Genomic DNA, 23,124 nt, shown 5'->3' on the forward strand with positions numbered 1-23,124 from the left:
TTGCACTACAATTTATGTGAACATTGCACAAACTCAATTTTTACCCCAGAAAAGATATTTGATGTTCTGCAAAAAAAAAAGTTTTCAAAATTATTTTTTTACAATTTTGCGTTTTTAACTGCTTATTTGAAAGCTGTGTTACCGTAGGATGAGAATAAAAAACCTCAAAAATCTGTTTTGCATAATTGGAAAATTTCTTCATTTATATGACCTTTGCAAAAACATTCCATCAAATTATTACAAGCTCTAGCAAGCAAAGTCTGCCATTTTTAAATACTTTCATTCGATTCGGATATTTTTATTTTGAAATAGTTATAACTTTACTCGTGAAATGCTAAGCTGCTTGTCATGTTTACGAAAAATAAAGTTTGAGAATTGTCAAAACCAAAAATTAAAGACCAACTTCATTTCAAGCTAATTTTAATTTTCTGGGTGATTTAATGTGCAAAAATGTCTTCTTCCTTACTATATTTCCATACAAAATTAAAACACGTTGCCCTAAATCAGAAATCAACCAAAGCATCTTAAATTTTACACTGATGCTTGGTGACCCAAAAGGCATCAGAATATCACACGGGAGAAAAAAGTCATTTTTTGCAGCGGTTTAATGGACCTATACTTGATCTGACCGAGACATATGTTTTATAATGTTTTAAAAATTTGTTATTTTTTTGTTTTCAATGGACATTCCTGAACAATTTGTTTTTTTTTGCCCGCCTGTTGAAAAAGTTGGACTCTCAAGATGTAGAAGATTCTAAAATGGTATAATTTATGAAAATCAGTAGTTTTGAAGATACAGCCAAAATAGTAATCCGAGTGTTTAACCCCATCCGGCTTATTTTCCTTTTTTTTTAACAGTAAAGGAAGGTTAAGACTGCAAAACTGTTTTACTTATGCATTGAAAAAAAAGAATGATTCCATATGTTTAAAATACTCTTTGAAATTTCGTCAACATTCCATAATCTATTTTCTTAGAAAACAAAATTACTCGTGGTATTCAAGAATGTGGATTGTTGAGTTGTTACCTTTTTTTAAATTCTTTGTAAGATATGTTCTATAGTTCTGTCAAAATAGAGCAAAATTTTATGAAATGGTTTTTTTCCTATTTTCAAGAGGCTTCTCGGAAACAAGGTGAATATTTAGGAAAAAAAATCAGTATATGGAATGAGTGCTCCCGAATAAGTCAAACTCAGCTCTTAAATTCGGTGCACCTTAGAAAAAAGTGCCTTTTGCCCATTTTCGAAAAAAATAAGCTTCAAATTGGAACTGTTGTAGAATTTGGTAGAAAAAAAACAACGCACCAAATTGGCCAAATATTGTCTAATATTTCTAAAATCTTAAACTGATGATTACTAACTGAACTTAATTTTTTAATATTGGCAAAATATAGGGGAGGATGGGGAAACGTGGCCACTCTAAATATTTAAGCTGTGTGTTGAAATAAAAATCTCAATCTAACTGTCATCGTCGTCGCTTTGCGTAAGCATGTTTTTCTTTATGTTGTTAACTTATGTACGCATCATATGCTTCTTTGATTTAACTAGCCTAGAAAAATGTATTTACTCAATTAAACAAACTCCCGCAAAATTGCATCCAAGAAAGACTTAAAGTACATAACAAAAATATGCTCATACGCTTATTATCTTTGTTTTTCACGTGAAAAGGATTTTTTTAGGAAACATCAATAAATAAGTCACACAAACGCAACCAATTTGCAAATCATTTCTTGTGGGGAATCGTGGGCCACATTTTGTGGGGTCTCTTGGGTCACCTTTATTTTGGTGTTTTTTATACACATTAAGAACTTGAAATACGTTATTACTGTATGTAAAGTTTTCTAATGCCAAATTAGGAGTTATGAAAAATGTTTTGTCCATCTTTTCTGATGCGATAGAGATGAACATAAATCCTTTATATGTTATCTTGCCGAAACGTACGCGATCCAGGTTTTAAGAACTTTTCGGAATGCACAACTTTCTTTTTTTCCCATCATTTTCCAAAATCCAAAAAAAAAAAAATTTAAAGCTGCCAGAACTCGGGAAATTGATGTAAAAAGTAATTAAAAATTGTCTAATGATACTTAAAAAAATGAAAAAAATTGATTTTCGACGATTTCAGTCACCAAAAAAATCTTAAAGCGATTTTTACTGATTCTTTAAAAATGATGAAAACCATTCCTTTTATTTTTTTTTTCTTTTTATCTTTTATAATAAAAAAAGGTATGAACCAAAGAAAAAAGTGGCCCATGGCCCACTCTCACCTACTCAATATTTTTTAGCAGGAAGGTTCACTCATATTGTTAGATTTCTGATCAGTCTTGAAATGAATTGGATACAGTGTTCAGATAGAAGGCACTTATTTATTATCTAGTAAGTTAAGTTTTGTTTAGACCAGTAATGTAACGTGTTATTCACAAACGCAATATTATAAGAAAAAAGAAAAATTCCATCACTGTTCCTCGTGTGGTTTAAGTAATCTGATCTCTTGGGAATTTTCCACACTATACTTTTAATTCCCGGGACGGAGTCCGAAAGCATAATGCATCAAACGAACAACAGAAAGAAAAAAAAACAGTTCTTCCAGGAAGTCTCGAAGCGCAGCACATGTGGCGTTTATGAGTTAATGCGTTGCCGTGCACTTGAGACTGCATCAGATTTAGGGCCAAACTAAAGTCGGCTTTAGTTGGCAGCTTGTCTGGCTGTTGAGCCAGATTGAACGATCAATCCCGCTTTCCGTCTCAAGAGATCCGCTTGATTGCCATGTTCTCGCAGTTATTTTTTTTTTGTATGTCGTCTTCCATATGATGGCCAAGATTGGAAAGTATGCAAACCGGACTGTAGTAGTCGTTGACATCGAGATCGCTATCTTGAGACGCATGACAATATTCCACTTGCACTTTCTGAACTTGCCCCAGCTACGGGTCTCTCTTGGAAGATACAAGAAATCTCGGCTCTCGGCTTGGCTGGCCTCGTTGATTGAATAAATCGGATGCACTCAATTCTTGTGTGACTCAAGCGAATCCGATCCGTTCCAATTCTGGCCCTCTAGCCGGACATTGTAGTGGAATTAGCCGTTCCATTCACGAACGATTTCAGAATAGCACAAGACATGCTTAGAAGGTTTGAAAGTATTCGCCCCTTCACTTATTTCCAGAATCGAGTAGTATCTAGTACAGTTGAACTAGGCTGAGCATTCAAGATGTTACATCACAACTACATAAGTGGAGACGTTCCAGATGTCTAGGTTGTAGTCGATTAACTTATCTGCTAATGCCGGAAAACCTTCACAGCAGCACAGTTAGTCAAAATACGCAGCATTCTTCCGTTAGCTAACCCTTTTTTGAGAACCCAGCTCAGATTAAATGACGAAATCCCCCCTAAAATTCCAACGCACAAGGCATGCCCATTAATCCCCGGGATAAGAAGTCCATCCAATCTTTAATCTTCGGTATGAAGCAAAAAATAACTGGTGAACTTAACACTAAACTATCCCGGTTTAAAAAAATACATACCTAAACAGCAAGCAAAACGGAGCAAATCAAAGCTGAAACCAATCCGGGCGGACGCATCAGACTTGATGAGAAAATTGGCCCCTGGACTGCAAATCAAGCGTTTAGTCGTCGCGGAATCGTCTCCTGGATACGGACACATACCTACCTACTGATGTTCCTCCTAAGTCGTAAGGAATCGTCGAGCTTGCTTCTAGTTCCAGCTTCGCAAACGACAGCGATCTTCTTGTTTGGGGTGGTTTAAATTGTAGCTGATGAGAAAATTGCCCGGACTGGACTCGAATCCGTCTTGCTTCTTGATTCCTCCTCTTCTCGGTAGGTATAGATTATTCGAAGCGCTTCAAGGTAAAAACTAATCGGACCATGTGGGTTTGATTTTCGTTCCTCAAAGGAAACGACGAACAATAAATAAATTAATACAGTGTGACAATTAAATTCCTGTGCTTTTTGAAAAAAATGGGATTTGTTTTATTTTGTTTCTTTCAGACATATCCCAAGCAGCCAAAGTCACATATTTACTTGAATGAAGGATTTAAAAGTTACATATTGGCTGACAAAAAGAATCAACTGCCCAATTCCCTTGAGTGAACTTTTTGTACTTGTTAATGAACTTGAAAGTTGCAAAAGTGATTTATATGTACGTTATTTGTGACTTATTTTGCCTAATTCCCATTTTTCAACTAAATGTACTCATTAATGAACTTGAAAATTGCAAAAGTTATTAATATGTACGTTGTAAGGGACTTAATTCACATAAAGGGCACAAAAGTGCTCAAAAGGGGATTTTCTAAGTCACAAAAGTGCATTGAGGTGCTTTCAAAACCAAATCACCACATCGAGTTTAAGTTTCAGTAAGGGCAACATCCTTGGTCTTGTGGTAGCGTGTTCGATTCTCACCACGAAGATTGGGATTCGATCTCCAAGCCGGGCAGGTTTTTTCAATAAGTTATTTGGTACTTTGGTGACCATTCTGATGCGATATACATAGGAAATGTAAGAAAAGCAATTGAGCAAATTGTTGAGTTTGGAATCCCTGAATCGGATACTAAGGGTGCAGTTGAGATAGAGAGAGATTTTGTGCTCATTTTGCGAATTTTTGGAAGCTGAATTTGAAGACCGCTGGAAGCTGAATAGAAGATCATTAAGACGTGTTTTGGAACTTGACTTGGAAATTTGAATAAGAGTTTAAATTTAGAGCTGCATAGAACGTAATTCATATCATGGGGCTGAGTCAGCGATTGTGCACCTGTTTTAAGGAACATTTTATTGCTTTGGATGCTGTGCCGTTGCACTAGGAGGATAATGGCAGTTATTAGAAGGCTTGTTAATGCCGGTCCGGCTTACAATCATATACTGATAATTCAACCTCCAAGGAAGTTCATTATTGGAGTAGAGTCTGATTTGTGGGTGTAAACACCGGCACGAATCCTCAAAACAGTTGCTTATGATATGATTTTTAATAATTAAGCTTTTGAAGCGGATAAATTGGATTAAGTAAATAAAAGTTAACGACATTTGTAGAAAACAGTTTTCCTCAACCTCGAAATTTTTGAGGAATACAAGGCAAATTGACGATAAGCTCAGATGGGGCATAATCGAGCATTTCCCCCTACATTGTAATTCCGCGTTTAATACGAATGTCAATTCAGAGATTCGCTCAAACACGTCTGTTTCTCACAAGAATCGATCAATGGCTGAGTTTGTTTTGCCTCGTGTTGCCAAAATAACAAACGTTTCTATACAATTTTTTTTCTTTAACTTCTGTGTTGCTGAATACAAATATTATTTTATTTTAATTTTATTAAATTTTTTTTATTTTCTGAATATCCTTCTGATACATTCCATCGAGACGTGAAATCGCTTTTCCGGAGTTTTCTGCACTGTTGTCGTTCTTAAAGTCAACCAATTTACTTGAAAAGGAAAAAAAATGTAAGAAACGGTCACAAATTGAATTTCCTTGAAAATGAACATAATTTTGTCATTAAAATTTTTTAGTTGTTTTTGTAGTGGCACTTGAATAGCAACATATTGAGGGATCATACGTTAAAATTATTACTGTTTCTCACAGTCTTCATTTGAAGATTCACCAAAAAAAATTATTTAAAATAACGAATTTATAAAAAAAAAGAAAAAAAAAGAAAAAAAAATCAATTAAAATATGTTCCATTTGTTAAAATCCGACCGTCTGGATGGTCGAAAAAGCTTTCAGAGCATATTCTCCATATTAAATCTTACAAAAAATCAAATTTTGTGACGTGAATTCACTCAATCGCGCTTTTGAAAATTCAGCTAGATACCATCCGATTGTTATAAAATTTAGTGTTTTAAAATTGTCTTATAATATTTAAAGAAGATCGAATTTTTGTTTGTCAGAAAATGGCAAAGTTTTCTCGTAAAAATTCAAAAGTTCCCTTTTTTGTGACGTGAGTTCACTCATGTGCGACTGTTTTCGTTCGCTTATCAAAATGAAAATTTCAAGAAAGTATCAATTCATCACAACAAACAAATTGCTGTTAATGATTTTTTTTTATTTTGATTTCAGTTTATTCTAAAGCGATTTTTGTTGCGCCATTTTTTTTTAAACACGGTTTTGCAAAACATTGTGACGTTTTATGTTCAGCTACATAAAATAAATCAAAGTATGATCTTCGTATTAATACTCAATTACTATAAAAAGCATTGAAACTTAACAAATCTTTTGATTTGTTGATGAAATAGATCCATTAATTCCAAAAGAACTAAGTTTATTAAATGGAAAAAGGCCCACGTGAATATTATCTAAAAAAAAAACCAAAACTAGGTAAACCTTTTTCGTAAAAGCCTTTGAATGTGTTTCTGAATCTTTTCAATTTCAATGGAAAAGGAAAAAAACGATTATATCGAAAGTACACAATCTATTAAAAGTTTGTTAATTAACACTAGAGTGCTTCAATCAACCGATTTATGAAAAAAAAAATCAAACTGCAAGCATATACTGATCCTGCAAGCATATAGGATCCTAGGATCCTAGTGAAATGTTAAGTTTGGGTTATGAAGAACCACGAAAAATTTGTAAGGAATTATGAGAAGTTTTGTGTGGAAGGAATTTCACCAACTTCTTAAGTCTCTATCTGCTGATTTTTTATTATTATATTTTTTCACGAAGCTTTCATTGTGACAAATATATCATCCCATTTCCCAAATATATTGGGTTTCAAAAATTTGCTTTTGAAGGGTAAATCAACGAAAAATGCATGAATACCTTGTCATTAATCGACGTCTATGAACCCGTTTTTAAAATCTCTACGATCATCGACTCGAGGGAGAAAGCTTTCTTGAAATATATCGACATTCTATTAACGACTTTTGGCTTGAACGGCTCTTTGGAGCTTGTTTTAGTTTCATTAAAAATCATACTAAAAATCACAATGAAATTCATTAGAATAAGTCCTAAAACATTCCAAAATATTTGGAGCTTTAAAAAAATCAAACAAAGGATCGTGAAGACTTCATTTGAAAGACAAACTTTGGTGAAAACGTATCAAATATTTATGGATGAACGTAGAAGGTTAGGTTTGGGCTTAAATCAGAATGATTTTAACTCTTGTTAACATTCAGATTTTGATCTAAACCTTTGTTTTTGAACTATTTCTCGTGATTTTACGATTCTTTTGAATCAGAATTCAAAGCTGCACTTGACATCTGTTAAAATAACAAACGTTGCCATAGACATTTATTTAATTTCATTTATCTTCAGTGATGCCGAATACTACTTTTATTTTATTTTATTTTTAATTAAATTTGGTTTATATTCTCTTTGATTTATATTATCTTGCATCTAATCCCTACATTCTTTCTTCACTCTATTCTAAATTAATTTACGCGTATACTTTTGTTTTTTTTTTCTCATATAAAAAATTTTATTTACCAATAATTATCCTTCATTTATTCTTCATATTCCACATCTTTATTCTCCATCCTACAAATTTTATTTAATTTCTGCATATCCTTCATCTCATCTCTACATTCCTTCTCAACTCTATTCTCAATAGAGACAGACATTTACAGACATTTGTTTTATTTATTTACAGACATTTGTTTTCCTAAAAAAAAAAACAAAGTTTTATAGAACAAATATCCCTCATCTCAATTCTACATTTCATTCCATGTAAACGCTTTTAAAATCTTAAAATTTTAATTATTTTGTGCATATTCTTCATCCTTTATGAAAATACTCTTCACAAAGTCTTCCCAATCTGTGCTTTTCCTGTCGCTCTATTTTTGTTTACCAAAGCCGGAAGAATCCGAAAACATTCTTAGCAACAGCTTTCCTAAACTGTGCTTTTCTTGTCACTCTGTCTTTGTTAGCGAGAGCCGGAACAATTCAATTATATTCTCAGAGACAGCCTTTCCCAACTAGAAGGCCAATTCAAAACAAACAATCAGTAGCAGTAGCCTTAAAAATCCAAATAAGTTAAAAAATCAGAAGCAGCAGCCTTAAAAATCTGCGCTTCCAAAGCCAATTCCGTGTTTTTCCACCGGAAGGCCAAATCAAAGTAAACAATCAGCAGATGCTGCCTGAATATTTGCGCTTCATAATCCATTCCGTCTTTTCCACCGGGAAGCCAAACCAAAACAAACAAGCAGCAGCAACATTCTTAAAAATCTGCGCTTCCTAAGCCATTCCGTCTTTTTCTACACAGCAAAAAAAAATGTAACGCTGGATGATGTAATTTGTGGAGACGACGTAGTTTTAGGGCTTTCTGTTGTTATAATACATCTAAACGATGTACCCGTATGCGAAAATGTCGTGTAGTTTTATATCACAACCTTCTATGTGATATTGGATCAAGTAATCAATGTTTCTTCAATTGACGTTCAAATGTTATTCATTTCAAATAGTAAGAAACGGATTACGGACCTCAGCTATATTTGTTTGGCTTGTAAGTACAACCAAAATTTTAAATAAATGTAAGCAAACCCATAGCTTCAAATATAATTTGATTATTTTTTATTTTTGGGCAGATTCGGCAGGTTTGGATTTGCGGTACAAAAATAATTTAATAATTATCAAACAGCCGGGTACATCAAGAAAATGTAATATTAGGTACCATTTGCGACTCAAGTTATGTGCAGGTATTTGATGTAATATCACAACACTTTTTTTTGCTGTGTACCGGAAAGCAAAATCATAACAAAGAATCAGTAACAGTAGCCTTAAAAATCTGCGCTTCATATGCCATTTCGTCTTTTTTCAGAGGACGAATCAGAAACAATAGTAGCGGCAGTTTTTAAAATCGGTGCTCCCTGTGCCAATCCGTCTTTCTTTCGGAGGCCGAATCAAAAACTTTTTACCGTAGCAGCAGCCTTTAAAATCTGCAATATTGCAGTCTTGACAATCTGCGCGTTCTCTCCTTATTCTACCAACCGCGCCATTGACATGATTTTACGATTCTTATGAATCACATTTCAGAGATCCACTTAGACACGTCTGTAACTCACAAAGATAGATCAATGACTGACTTTGTTTTGTTTGTTTTGCCTTGTGTTTTATTTTATTTATTTTCAGTGTTGCAAAATACTATTATTATTTTATTTTATTTTGAATAAATTTTGATTTATATACTTCATTTCTTTACTCTCATCCCTACACCGTCTTCAAAATATATAATGTAAAACAACAAACCAATGAAATATATCTCCAGCTGAATTATTTTATCAACAAAAAGCTATCTATAATAATTTATTTTATTATTATAACTCCGTGAAAAAAAATTAAATTTAAATTTAAATTTTTCAAAAAACGCAATTTTGAAAATAAATTCAGATCTGTTTGTATAATCATAGTTTTTAATTCCGAATCTGAATTCTTAATTTTTAACCTGAACCAAAATTTTGAATTCCGATTTGAAATCGATTTATGAATCTAAATTCCCAATTCTTTTGCACTTGCACTTTCAATTATTTATTTGAATCCAACTAGTGAATCTGAAAGAAATTTCAATATAATAGAACTTTGATACTTCAATCTTGGATCACCATTATGACACTTTTTCAGGTTTCAATTTTGCATAAGAATTTAGAGTAGAACTTTCAAATCCATATCTTTAAAATGGTTTGCAATTTTAAATACTCTCTTTCAAAATTCCGGTATGATGAGTTTTAATTATGCAACGTGAGTTTTATTTAAGTTTCTAATGGAACACCAAGATTGGAATCAGGATATGGTCTCAATGATGGATCGAACAGAACATCCGGATTAATAAACTGGGTACAGATTTCAGAATCCGATAACAAGCAACAAAGTTTGATTTTCTTTAAAAAAAATTGTAACCAAAACATCGGAAATTATTCAAACCTAAGCTTACCAGATATTTTTCTGCATTAACAGGGCAGGCAGGACAAATCCGAGCTGGTTTATCGTTAAACCTTGTGAAATCCGGGCATCCAATTTCAAAGTTACAACCCAAAATCTGGGCATCATCCAAATTTGTGAATTCTTCATTCAAAAACAAAAAAAAAACTCGAAATATATTTTTTTTGTTGAAAAAGTCTCTCGGCGATTTCAGTCTCAAGAAAAAAAAAAAAAACGATGTTTATTTACTACATCCGACGTTTCGTCATGTTTATTTTGCCTTTATCAAAGTAGAAGTAAAAGCTTGCACGCAATTTAAAAGCTCATTCAATATTATATGTTTTCATACCACAGACAACGGGACGACTTTTTTCTTCACGACAGTTTCATAGATTCAAAAAACAAAACTATTAGTAGAATTACGTTTTAAACGTACACAAATGTCGTTTTCGTTTTCTCTACAAGCGCGGGGCAAAACTTTTTCTGAATAAACAAACAGAATCTTTACTTGGGACGATGCAAATTTATGGTTGCTATACTCACACTTTTTTTTCCCCTAAACACTGACAACTTTACGGGGTGCAACCGCCTGCTTGAAGTTCAAATCTCGGGCAAAACTAGTGGACTTCTGAATTAATAAACAAACATAATAACAGCAGCTAGGGCAAAACCCGTGGGTAACTAGGTTGGCACTGGCAATAAACGAAAACACTAATAGATTTATATTATACTAGCTGACCCGGTGTGTTTTTCTACCCCTTTCAAAATCGAATAATATTTTCAGATTTTTTTCAAATTTTTATTGTTTTGTTTGCATCATTTTGAGTCAAACTATAACATAATTCATAAGCAACCGCTAAAAAATGAGAGCTGCAGCAGAAGTTTCGGATTGCAACACAAAAATAACTTAAACTAATATTCTGAATCTTGATCTATAAATTTGGGTTAAAGATCTGATAATTTTCATCTGTTTCTTTAAACTTCGCCCTTAAAAAGGAGGATCGCAAATTAATCGTACGCAAACAATGTAACTTATAAAATATGTTTGTTTTTGCTTGACATGTTCTAGATTTATGCTAAAAAAAATTATAAGAGAGCCCACCCCCCTGCCCTTCTCTTCACCCTATGTTGAATGGAGGTCGTGATCTTTATAATACCAATTTTTTTTCGTTCCCAAAAATCCTATTATATCAAATATAGTTTCATTGGTTGATAAGTTTTAAAGCTTTACAACAAAATTTCTATGGAACCCCCTACTTTCTTCCCCTCTCTACAATGTAAAGCGTAAGGGTCTATAACAATCGTAGAAACATATCTCGTAATAAAGTACCTTTCCATGCCATATTTGTTTCCATTTGTTGGCTTCGTTAGCATAAATTGAGAACTTATGCTAACAAAATTGTATTGGGCTCTCCTCCCTCCTCCTAAGTATGTACCTACTCACTGAAAGGAGGATGGTGTGTCAGATAATCATAGAATCATACCAAAATGATTTTCCATGTTAAGTTTTGTCCATTTCAAGGATTTTGTAAAAAAAAAGTTAAATGTAAGCTTTCCTCTTCCCTTACTTTATTCCCAATTCTATCATCCCACTGCAAGAAAGGAATTGTTTGACATAAAAAAAATTCTCGTATTGAAATACCATCCCGTGCCAAATTTGGATTTATTTGCGATGTAAATTCTTATGTTATGCATAAACTTGAAAGGAAGTAGTATCCCCCTTCCGTTCTCCCCATTGAATGGAGGGGTGAGAACTTAATATTCATAAAAGTATTTTTTGTACTCAAATTCTTCTTGATACCTAATTTTATTTCATTTGCTCTATTAATTCTCGAGTAATGTAAAAAAAATTGTTTGGAGGCCCCCTTTCCCCCTTTATATCTTTCCGCTGAAAAAAGGTGGGGCTTCAATTTATAACAGAAACATTTCTCGTATCCAAATACCCTCACATGCCAAATATGGTTCAATTTGCTCGATCAGCTCTCCAGTTATACTGGAAATTGTAAGGGAGACCTCTTTTCCCTCTTTTCATCCACCATTTTGAAGGAGTAAGGGATACCAAATATTCATAGAAGCATTTCTCGTACCCAAATATCGTTCCATGCCAAATTTGGTTCCATTTACTGTTGCAGTTCTTGAGTTATGCAATAAAAATTGTATGAAACTTCCCTCCCTCTTTCTTTTCTCCCCGCTGGAAGAAGTAAGGGGTCTCAAACAATCATTAGAACATGTCACGTTGCCAAATATCCGCCCATGCCAAATTTAATTCCATTTGCTTGATTAGTTTTTGAGTTATGTAAAAAATTAAAAAGAGGGCCCCTCCCCCTTTATACCTCCCTACTGGAGAGAGGGGGGGTCTCAAATAATCATAGAAATATTTTCGTATCCAATTACCTTCCCATGCCAAATTTTGTTCCATTTGCTTTTTTAGTTTTTGAGTTACGTAAAAAAATATGAAAGAGGCCTTTCCCCCTTTCAACTGCAAAGAGGGAGGGGTCTCAAATAATCATTGAAATATTGTTCGTATCAAAATACCTTCACATGCCAAATTTGATACCAATATCTTGATTAGTTTTCGAGTTATATGAAAAATTGTATGGTAGCCCCCCTCCCCCCTTCCTATCACCCCACTGAGAGGATGGAGGGGTACCTAATATTCATTGAAATATTTCCCGTTCCCAAATACCACCCCATGCCAAATTTCATACCATTTGCTTGATTATTTCTCGAGTTATGCTAAAAATTGTATTTTGTTTGAAAGGCCCCTCCCCCCCTTCCTGTTAGGGGAAGGGGTCCCAAACCACAATAGGAACCTTCCCCGGCCTCCAATACCCCCACCTGTCAAGTTTCACGTAAATCGGTTCAGTAGTCTCTGAGTCTATAGGGAACAGACAGAAAGACAGACAGACAGACAGAAATTCATTTTTATATATATAGATAATTTTTTACTCTTTTGATTTGTTTGGTCCTCATAATTTAATTTTATAATATTTATTTTGTCTGATCTTCATAATATTAAAACAGTTAGAAGTAAGGAATCAGATTAGCTGATACAAGAATTAATCGAAACATTTTGTAAACTTTTTTCCAACTCGCCCGATTCCTTGATAAAGTCAAAATTAACATGCCGAAACGTCAGATGTAGTAAATAAACATCGCTTTATGATTTTTCGAGACTGAAATTGCTTAGAAACTTTTTCAACATTACTGGATAAGTCGATAGAAAATTAGAAGATTGTTTTTTTTTCATCGAAGCACAGCAGCCAGTTTATTTGGATAAAATTGTTTGCATTAAAAAAGGTAGTGACTTAGTGAGGTAGTGATGTTATAATCTAAATTTCCAACAATTTAACAAATAAGCATACTTAAAATTTTCCTCCTGTGCTTTTTTTTTAAGTGAAACTGCTAGATTATTATTGCTCTAAACCTGTAACTTTTTCTTAACTCAATTTTATTCGCTTATTCAGCCTTATCTTATAAAAAGTTCGAAAGGCACATCAGAATAATTAAATTTTAATTAAAAATACCGTTATTGAGGAAACTTAAAGATGTTAATAAGTTCATAATTACGTTATAGATGAAGCATTTAAATTTTTACGCAAATTTCCCGAACAAATTCTTGAAATGTTCACCAAGATGCTAGAGGGAGCTAAACGAACGAATAAGTGTTTTAGACTCTTCAAAAAACTTACGTAACATCTGCAACAGTCCTTCCGACTTACAAAATGATTTTTTTTATGTTCAATCAAAACATTTTTTGATAAATTCAACATTTGACCGATTGATTTTTCTCAGGAGAAACGTTATTACCTTAAGGATTCGGAGCATTTTTTCTTTTTCGGATAATTTCTTTAACCGAAGTTCATCGATGGCAACTTAAATTTTCTGGACCATTGTAACACTAAATAAACCAAATTCAATCTGTCCAGTTACAAAAATATACTAAACAGTGTACGATACATATCAGTTTGATAAGTCTGAAATTGTTGTCGAATTGAATTCGATCCACGTTGTTTCACTATGTCCTGTCTTGATAGATAATTTAGTAACTAAAACTCTCCATCAAATAAAAAAAAAATGATGAAAAATTTGATGTAAAAAATTCGCGTCTAAGTTCCCAACTATTTGCGGATTATTCCATCTAAACTCATGAATACTCTTTTGAAAAATAAACAAATTTCCATTTGGGAAATTCTTACACAATATGCTAAATAATGAACTACTAACCATATTTCCGCTTTTGGAGGGGATCTTCATCATCATGGTGATATCACAGAAGATAAGTGATCAGTTAAATTTCTTTGTAGATTCAATTTCAGGGCAGTTTCTCAGATGTTGTGTTTAAGAAATCCATTCTATCTCGTTTCTAGTCAATCTTCCAAGATTATTGAATCCCAGTTAGTAGGTATTCATTGGAAAGGGGAAATAAAAGATTTCTCATAAACATCGCTTTGTATTTTTCATCTGGATCTACCAACCCTAAACCGCCACGATCTATATCTAAATAAAGCTGTTTTCTTTCTACTCGAAACGTATTATTTCCCAAATGAATTGTCCAATTATTTACTTGTTTATTTTTGGGAGGATAAATCTGTGCTAATACCAAAGCTTCGAAAGGACAAATGTATTAACATAACAAACTTTTTCCAATTAACTCAAAATTCTGCAACTGTTTTATGATATCCTATATTCTATGACAGAAATAAGCCTTCCATAATTACGCTCTACACTGTAACCCCATGCTTTACTAAAGAAAACTCCAATTTTTTTATATCTGTACTTTCTGAGATAAGAAATGAACCACCTGGATTTCGTTCAAATGAAATTTTACATTTTTTCTGTCAAAAATGTTTTCAAAGAAAAAGCATAAGAACGACGCATACATTTAGGGATTAAAAAATACTACAAAAATTCTACTAGCTGAAATAATAAAAACTAGTTATTGGATGGATGAAATTTTGAAGTTAGTATACGCGTGATGCAAAAAAATCATATTCCAGCATATGGAAACGAGATTAAAAAGGTCAATTTTTAATTTTTATTCCGATGTATTTTAGCCCAGACTGGTAATTGAATCATAAAAATATTTCCTAACAATATTTTTAAACCAACAGTATTGGTTAAGGATAACAAAAGCAATATAAAGTTTGTAGATGATATCATAAAGTCAATCTGTCTTACTGGGTAAAGTTTTATACGGCATCAAAAAATGTAAAAATGTATAGGTATGTACATCTAATGCTCGATTTGTAAAATACTCTTTGTGAATCAAAAACTTTTAAAAACTATCTCACGATGTGAGAAACTATGTCATCATCATTTTCTGAACCTTAGATGATTTTTTTTTTGTATTTTATTGAATTTAAAATTGAATTAGTGTTGTGGTATACAAAAGTTGCATCTAACCCTGCTGTTGCATGATATCCTGGTTGACGGTAGATGATTTTCAAATTTTCATTTTTGGTAACCAAACACATTCGTGTCATGAAATGCAATCGTTGATTGAAATCCAGCTGGGTGTCATTTTGAAGAAATATAAACAATGCACCAGAAACTATATGTAACGCATACAGATTGTTTACTTTCAATGCATCGCAAAATTATGCTGCGCCATTCGTTACTTCCCTTGGAAGTCGTCATCGTCATCATCCGATCAGTCCTGCGCGTGGCTCCCAATTACCACGCGATTTCTCATGTTACAAACAAACCATTTTAATGCAGCTTGTTTTCTCTATCACTTTCATGCTCACAAATGTTATCAACACAAATAAATTTACGTTGTTTTTCGAATATTTATTCTTTCCTCTCAACAGCCGCGCTCGAAATCATCGGCCTGCATCCGTCCGAGATGCCGGACAACTCGCAGCACAACCTAGTATTCGTGGGCGTCATGACTGCCAAAGAGTTCCTCGGGAGCCGTGCCAAGGCCGTGTACGACACCTGGGGCAGGAACATTCCCGGCCGGATTGCCTTCTTCAGCTCCGAGGAATCGGTCGCCGACAGTAAGGATGCACTAATATTGGTTTTGATTGATTCTTAATACATTTGATTTCAGATCTACCTCTGGTGGCTCTCAAGGGAGTGGATGATCGTTATCCACCGCAGAAGAAGAGCTTCATGATGCTTCACTACATGTACGAGCATTACATCGACAGATTCGAGTGGTTTGCTCGAGCGGATGATGACGTCTTCATCCGGACTGACAAGTTGGAGCTGTTTTTGAGATCGATCGATAGCTCGAAGCCCCAGTTTATTGGGCAAGCTGGCCGAGGAAACAGTGAAGAGTTTGGGCTACTCTCGTTGGAGTTCGATGAGAATTTCTGCATGGGTGGCCCTGGGGTTATTATGAGCCGCGAAACTTTAAGGAGGGGTAAATTGAACAGTTCATTAATCAGACCTAAAACATGATTGATTTACATTTGTTTTTTTTCTCAACAGTGGCTCCTCACATTCCAACTTGCCTCAAGAACCTCTACAGCACTCATGAAGATGTAGAAGTGGGTCGATGTGTTCAAAAATTTGCCGGTATCCCGTGTACCTGGAATTATGAGGTAGGTAACCGATTGTAGCTGTTTTAAAAAGAGTTAATTTTAACGAACTTATATCCTCATTTCTCCATCCCCCTGGATCCTCGAATAAATTCCTGAATCTACATCCAGAATCCTGAAACTGAAATTAATTTAAAACAGATCCTGAGACCTGGAAGAGAGTTTGTACATATCTTAAGTACTGCCCCTTTTAGGGGTTTGTACTATTCTTCGAGACAGGCACATCTCAGGGGGTTTTTTTTATCATTTTTCAAGTACTGCCCCTCTCAGGAGGTTTGTACCTATCTCAGGCACTTCCCCTCTCAGGGGTTTGTACTTTCCTTCAAATAATGCCCCTCTCAGGAGGTTTGTACTTTCCTTCAAGTACTGCCCCTCTCAGGGAGTTTGTTCATATTGCTAGTACTACCCCTCACTGGGGGTTGTACATATCTCATAAATATGTTGCGCTTCTCAGGGGGTTTGTATTATCCCCCAAGTACTGCCTAGCTCAGGGGGTTTGAAAATATCTCAAATACAACTCTTCACAGGGGGTTTGTACGTATTTCTAGTACTGCCCCTCTCAGAGGGCTTGTACTTTCCTTCAAGTACTGCCCCTCTCAAGTGGTTTGTACATATCTTCAGTACTGCCACACTTAGGGGATTTGTACTTACATTCAGTACTGCCCATCTAAAGGCCATTGTACATATCACAAATACTGCCCTACCCAGCAAAAATAAAATCGCAATAGAAATGATGATCCAAAACGAATATTGAGACATTTTCAGTACGATCGTAAACACGTTGGTATTGAGTGATTTTCTATCATTTATTTACGACAAGCTTTGCCCAAAAAAAGGTGAATCGGGTAGCAGTTGAGTCAACTCGTAATTATGCCTCCAAAAAGTTGGGAATATGCTTATTCGACATTAACGATTTGAGTGAACTAATTTACGATAAATGGGCGGTCCTTCAATGGACACTCTATTCGGTCTCTCCCTTTCTTCCTTTGTCCGGTTCGTGAAAAGCAAATCCCAGCTATAGAGCTATAGCGAGACCGATATCAACTCATGTGTTGGCATCGTGGTAAGGTATAGGGCGGCGGACTCGGAGGACTGGAGTTCAAATCTCGTCGGGGATTTTTTTTTAATTTTAGATAAATCGCCTTTACTTTTGAAGCTATATGCAATTTTGGTAAGTTGAATACAATCTTTTCATCTGGTATATTTTTTGAAAAATTCTGTTGTTCCTGCGATAAACCTTCTTAAATTTTGGCTGGGTCCAAGGGGGTTTGTACATATCTTCAGTACTGCCCCTTCCAGGGAGTTTGTATCTATCTCAAGTACTGCCTCTCTCAGGGGGTTTGTACATATCTCATGTACTGCCCCTCATAGGTATGTTGTATCTATCTCAAGTACTGCCTCTTTCACGGGGTTTGTACTTACACTCAAGTGCTGCCCCTCTACGAGGGTTTGTGCTTAAACTCAAGAACTACCTCTCTCAGGGGGGTTGAGCATATTGCAAATACTGCCCCTCACAGGGAGTTTGTACACATCTCAGGTACTGCCCCTCTCAGGGAGTTTGTTCCTATCTTAAGTACTGCCCCTCACAGAAGGTTTGTACATATCTTAAGTACTGCCCCTCTCAGGGGGTTTGTACATATCTCAAGTACTGCCCCGCATAGGGGATTTGTATATATCTTAAGTGCTGCCCCTCTCAGAGGGAATGTACTTACACTTAAATACTGCCCCTCTCAGGGGGTTTGTACATATCTCAAATGCTGCCCCTCACAGGGGGTGTAAATATCGTCAATACTGCCCCTCTCTGGGGGTTTGTTCCTATCTCAAATACAGCCCCTCTCAGGGGGTTTGTACTTTCCTTCAAGTACTACCCATCTCAGGGGGTTTGTACATATCTCTCGTACTGCCCCTTACAGGGAGTTTGTACATATCTCAAGTACTGCCCCTCTCAGGGTGTTTGTACCTATCTCAAGAACTGCCCTTCTAAAGAAGTTTGTGCTTTCCTTCAAGTACTGCTCATCTCAGGTGGTTTGTACATTTCTCAAGTACTGCCCCTCTGGAGGGGTTTGTACTTACTTTCAAGAATTGCTGCTCCACTAATGGAAGATTCGTTCTCTATTATCGCAATGAGCATGGCTCACCGAAGTGAATTTGGTCAGCTAGCATGAGCAGAATCATTAAGAACTTTTTTTTATAGCAATTTGTCTTTGTCGAAGTTGTTGACACAAACACACATTATTTTAGCTTGCTTTTGTTTTGCTTCTGTTTCACCATCCTTTATTTTATTGGAAGGCTGAAAAAAAATAACAATTACCCTTTTTCATAATTATCCCCCTTAGCCCAACATATCATAAAATAATATTGAAATAAAAATAACGAAAATAAATTTTAATTCCCTCGGAAATGTTCCAACATTCCAGATGCAATCAATCCTGCACCACAACTCCAGCGGCAGCCGAGCGTTTTCGGGCAACCTTAAGAACAAGGAAGTCCACAGTGCCATCACCCTGCATCCGGTGAAGAAACCGGCCTTCATGTACCGGCTGCACGCCTACACGCTGGGACTCAAGGCCCAAGAGCTCCGGCAGCACTCGCTGCTCCTGCATCGGGACATCGCCCAGATGACGTCGCTGCTGCAGATCCCCAAAATCAACAAAAACCTCGCCCCCGGGGTCCCAATTTTCCCCCTGGACGCTAGCAGCCCCGACTATCTAGGGGATCATAACGTTCTAGGTAATGTACAAACAGTCGGAGAAGTACTCTCCGGATTATGTTCGGTGTCTTTTCCGCCATGCCAACAACGTTGACTGCTCTACTTGCAGGTTCGACGCCAGATCTCAACCGGCAGAGGCCGTCCCATCTAGACGAGGTGATTGAGTGGGACTTCATAGCCAAGAGCCTGTATTCGGGCCGTCATCCTAACCCGAAGCGAAGGATCGAGTCCAGCCTGAAGGAGGGCTTAAACGATGTGGTTCGGGAGGTATGTTTTGAATCTTTGGAGGATTTCTAGAGTTTTTGAAGTAATGTTTTCATTCTAGATCATGGAACACATCAACAACTTCTCCCGGCAGCGAGGTCGGGTTATCGAGTTCCGGGAGCTCCTCTACGGGTACATGAGGGTCAACAGTTTGTATGGGCAGGATCTGATTCTAGACCTGTTGCTAGTATACAAAAAGTATCGGGGGAAGAAGATGACTGTCCCCGTTCGGAGGCATCTGTACATTCAGCGATCCTTCACGGATATTCGGGTCCGGGAGATCTCTGACGGAGTCATACCTGCCCATGCCGTGACGCTCGATCGACGGTTAGGTCTCGAAGGGAATGTCACAGTATCGTGGAACAGTACCACAGGATTGAGTATGTCTTGTTTTGAGTCCCTCAAAAGTTATGTCTAACTCTTTCTTTCCTATTCACAGATCGCATGAGATCCTTCCTGAACAACGGCTTGCAGAAGCTGACCGACACCTTTGCCATCAACAACCTGCCTCAGCCAGAGGCTCGAAAAGATAGAATTGTATTTGTTATACCGCTCGCTGGTCGATCGGAAACCTTCATGAGATTCCTTAGAAACTTTGAGCTGGTAGCTCTACAGCACGATCGTCGGACCGATCTGCTGGTCTCGATGTACGTTGATCCCTCTGAGTCCCCTCTGATAGCGGGACTCCTTGACAAACTGGGTCAAAGATACCCCAACAACAGGATTAACTACCTCCAGCTGTACGGGAACTTCTCTCGGGGAGTCGCTCTAGATCGTGCCATCAAAAGTCCGTTCTGTAAACAGAACGATATCCTGTTCTTCATCGATGTAGATATGATTTTCAATCAGCAAACACTGGACCGGATACGGGCCAACGTGATCCGGAACCGGCAGGTTTACATGCCTATCGTATTCAGCGAGTACGATCCCCATCCAAATCCTCTCGGACAAAGCTCTCAAACCAAACCCATTACGACCGAGTACTTCAATCGAAGCCACTCAAGTCAGGACTTCACCACCAGCTACTCGGTCACAAACTCCAATGGATACTTCCGCCAATTTGGCTACGGCCTGGCCGGAATCTACAAATCCGACATCCTCCGGCCGGATATCGGTGGCTTCAACACCGACATAAACGGCTGGGGTCTCGAGGATGTCAAATTTCTCGAAAACATTATCGCTGCCAACCTCAAACGCACCAGCCAACGGTTGCTGGATGTGGCCGATGGGAAAATCGATCCGTTTCAGGATCACCATAACCCTCCAAACCAACCCCAAGATCCACCAATACAACAGGAGCTGGTGGTATTCCGGGCACCGGATCCCTCGCTGGTGCACATCTTCCATCCGATTCACTGTGATAGAAATCTGGAAGAGTCCCAGTATAAAATGTGTCTCGGAACGAAGGCCAACACCCTCGGGAGCTTCCGCAGCCTGGAGAGTAGATTCGTGCAGAACCGGGAGCTGCTACTCTACGGAAAACGGCGGGGAAAAGGCAACCGGTAGCCAGGCTTGCCGGCTGGCAGGAGCAAACATCAACGGCGATATTCAAGACAATTTCAGTTACAACTAAGCTTGCATGTAAGATGTTAGATTCGAATAAAATTGACTGATATGAATTGTGTCTCGATTATTGCCGGATATCCGAAACTAAAATTCACTAACCTCGAGTATTTTGTTCTAGAATGACCCTGGGAATATTGTGATTCTAATGAACTTTTTTCTACTTGATTCCAAAAAGTTATTTGAAAATAAGTGTTAACCAACATGTCGGAAAATTGACTCGCTGGTGGAATTGAGTATAAGGATATTTCATTTTTGGAAACTTTTTTACGTTTCGAATTGCATTCCACAAAACTTCGGTTTAAAAACTTAAATCTGGACTCACAAAATCCCTACCCCATCTATAGAATAGGTTTTCTTTTAAAAAATGTATCTAAATAAGTTCATAATTTTTAACCAACCATGTTAACCTCAAAATTGATTCATCAAATACTAAAATAACACATCTACAAGCTGGTAACTATGCACTGTACCCAAATTCACTCTTAAAATACACATGATTTTTCACTTAAAAGCAAGGATCCAGTGATTTTCTTCCATTCAAGTGCGACATATACATTTCACTTGGCAGTCACTTAAATTTCAAGTGAATTCATCCACATTCACTTCAGTCGTCACTTGAATTTGAAGTGAGACAAAATATTCACTACCCCATCACTTGAATTTCAAGTGAATGTCGGGTTGTAATTGTGTTTATTTTCAGAATTCAAAATGGCAAATTCTAAAGAGCAGCGTTTAAAGCTTATGCTGGATTTGGATTTTCCCAACTCTTTACTAGGCGATTTTGGCGGTAGTTTGTGTTAAACGTGATGTAAGAAAAAGTTATTTAAAGGTGTTATTATGTTTCAGCTTGTGGATTGAACTGGACAGATTTTCTGGTTTGCTGCAGGGAAGATTTAGAAGTCGAACTATCTGCAGTAACCGATCTACCTTGGGATCATGATGGAATTTTCCAATCAATAAATTTATGGCGAAAGCGTAATGTAAGTATTTGAAATCGAAGTGGTTTTCTATAAATGTTCTTTTATTTAAAAACGCGAGAGATAATTAATTAGAAACTTACTTAGAAATTCAGATAAATTTCACTCGAACGTCATAGTGTAATTCACTTGACCGGTCACTTAAATGAATTCACTTGACCCATCACTTAAAATTCAAATGAAATTACGTATGGCGAGAATTCACTACAGATCTCACTTATTTTTCAAGTGAAAATTATTTTGGGTGTGAGACAGGCCATTACTACCAAAGATAGTCAACAGAATGAGCAAAAAAATTATTAAATATCCATTGCATTATCACTAATAACTTTAATCCTTCATTTCATGATTTTTTATTTTTCGTCAAGAATCATTTTATTCAGTCGGAAATTATGTGTACATTAAAAAAAAATTAAAATAAAAAACGATTTTTCACTTTTTCCATACATTAATTGTTGCAAATTTGTTACTTTATGAAACGAAGGGTTAATTATGAAAAATGTTAGTGACATTACAAATTTTTTGAAAGCTTTTTAACACACAATTTCAGATTTTTGATTAATTGCACTATGCAACAAAACTGATATTTTTCCGAGGTACAAAAAGTTTATGAGCTTATATTGATTGATTTGGGTGCCCTGATTCCAAGTATTCAATTTGTTAAATTAGATTTTATTTTGAAACTAGCTGACCTGGTGTGCTTTGCTACCCCATCCATGGAAAAGAAAACAGGTTGATTAAAATAATTTGAATATATTTTCTTCTTTTTAAATTAAATTTCAACATTAATTAAAGTGAACTTCTTTTCGTGTCTGAGCTTTGAAATTGATTTAAGTGTAAACATAACTTTATATTTTGAAGGTTGAAGGAGCAACACTTAGGGGCCGTCCATTAATGATGTCACGCGTTAGGGGGGGAGAGGGGGTTTCGATTTTTGTGACAATTTGTGACATGGGAGGGAGGGGGGGTCAGCTTGAGCGTGACATCACTTATCGTTACAAAAAAAAACACAGCAAAACTATAACAAATAATTTTATTCTTAATTCAATAAAACTATACTTGCACCATTCATTTAATGAATAATAATACTCACGTTATCACTTTTGGTAAATTTTATTAGCATAAGAAAGTTTACAAGAACACTTTCACTGCAACACTCAGGAAAGTCCTTCCCACTTAAATTGTGGCAAAACGTGAACAGGATTGCTTGGCTATTC

The 23,124-nt window shown here is 36.1% G+C and overlaps 1 protein-coding gene across 3 annotated transcripts in view; it reads left to right on the forward strand.

Moving 5' to 3' along the window:
• LOC129750960 (chondroitin sulfate synthase 1-like) overlaps positions 1–20,983 on the forward strand; it is a 66,164-nt gene extending 45,181 nt beyond the window's left edge. For 2 of the 3 annotated variants that reach the window (XM_055746183.1, XM_055746192.1), the window contains exons 3-9: positions 15,656–15,844; positions 15,898–16,212; positions 16,281–16,393; positions 18,808–19,120; positions 19,210–19,367; positions 19,426–19,744; positions 19,804–20,983. In XM_055746183.1, coding sequence (XP_055602158.1) covers positions 15,656–15,844; positions 15,898–16,212; positions 16,281–16,393; positions 18,808–19,120; positions 19,210–19,367; positions 19,426–19,744; positions 19,804–20,870 — 2,474 coding nt within the window. In that variant the 3' untranslated portion in view covers positions 20,871–20,983. The remainder of the gene's footprint in view (positions 1–15,655; positions 15,845–15,897; positions 16,213–16,280; positions 16,394–18,807; positions 19,121–19,209; positions 19,368–19,425; positions 19,745–19,803) is intronic. The other variant, XM_055746200.1, reaches the window with a different exon arrangement.
• Positions 20,984–23,124: the final 2,141 nt, after the last annotated feature.

This window comes from Uranotaenia lowii, chromosome 1 (genome assembly GCF_029784155.1).
Source record: "Uranotaenia lowii strain MFRU-FL chromosome 1, ASM2978415v1, whole genome shotgun sequence".
NCBI lineage: Eukaryota > Metazoa > Arthropoda > Insecta > Diptera > Culicidae > Uranotaenia > Uranotaenia lowii.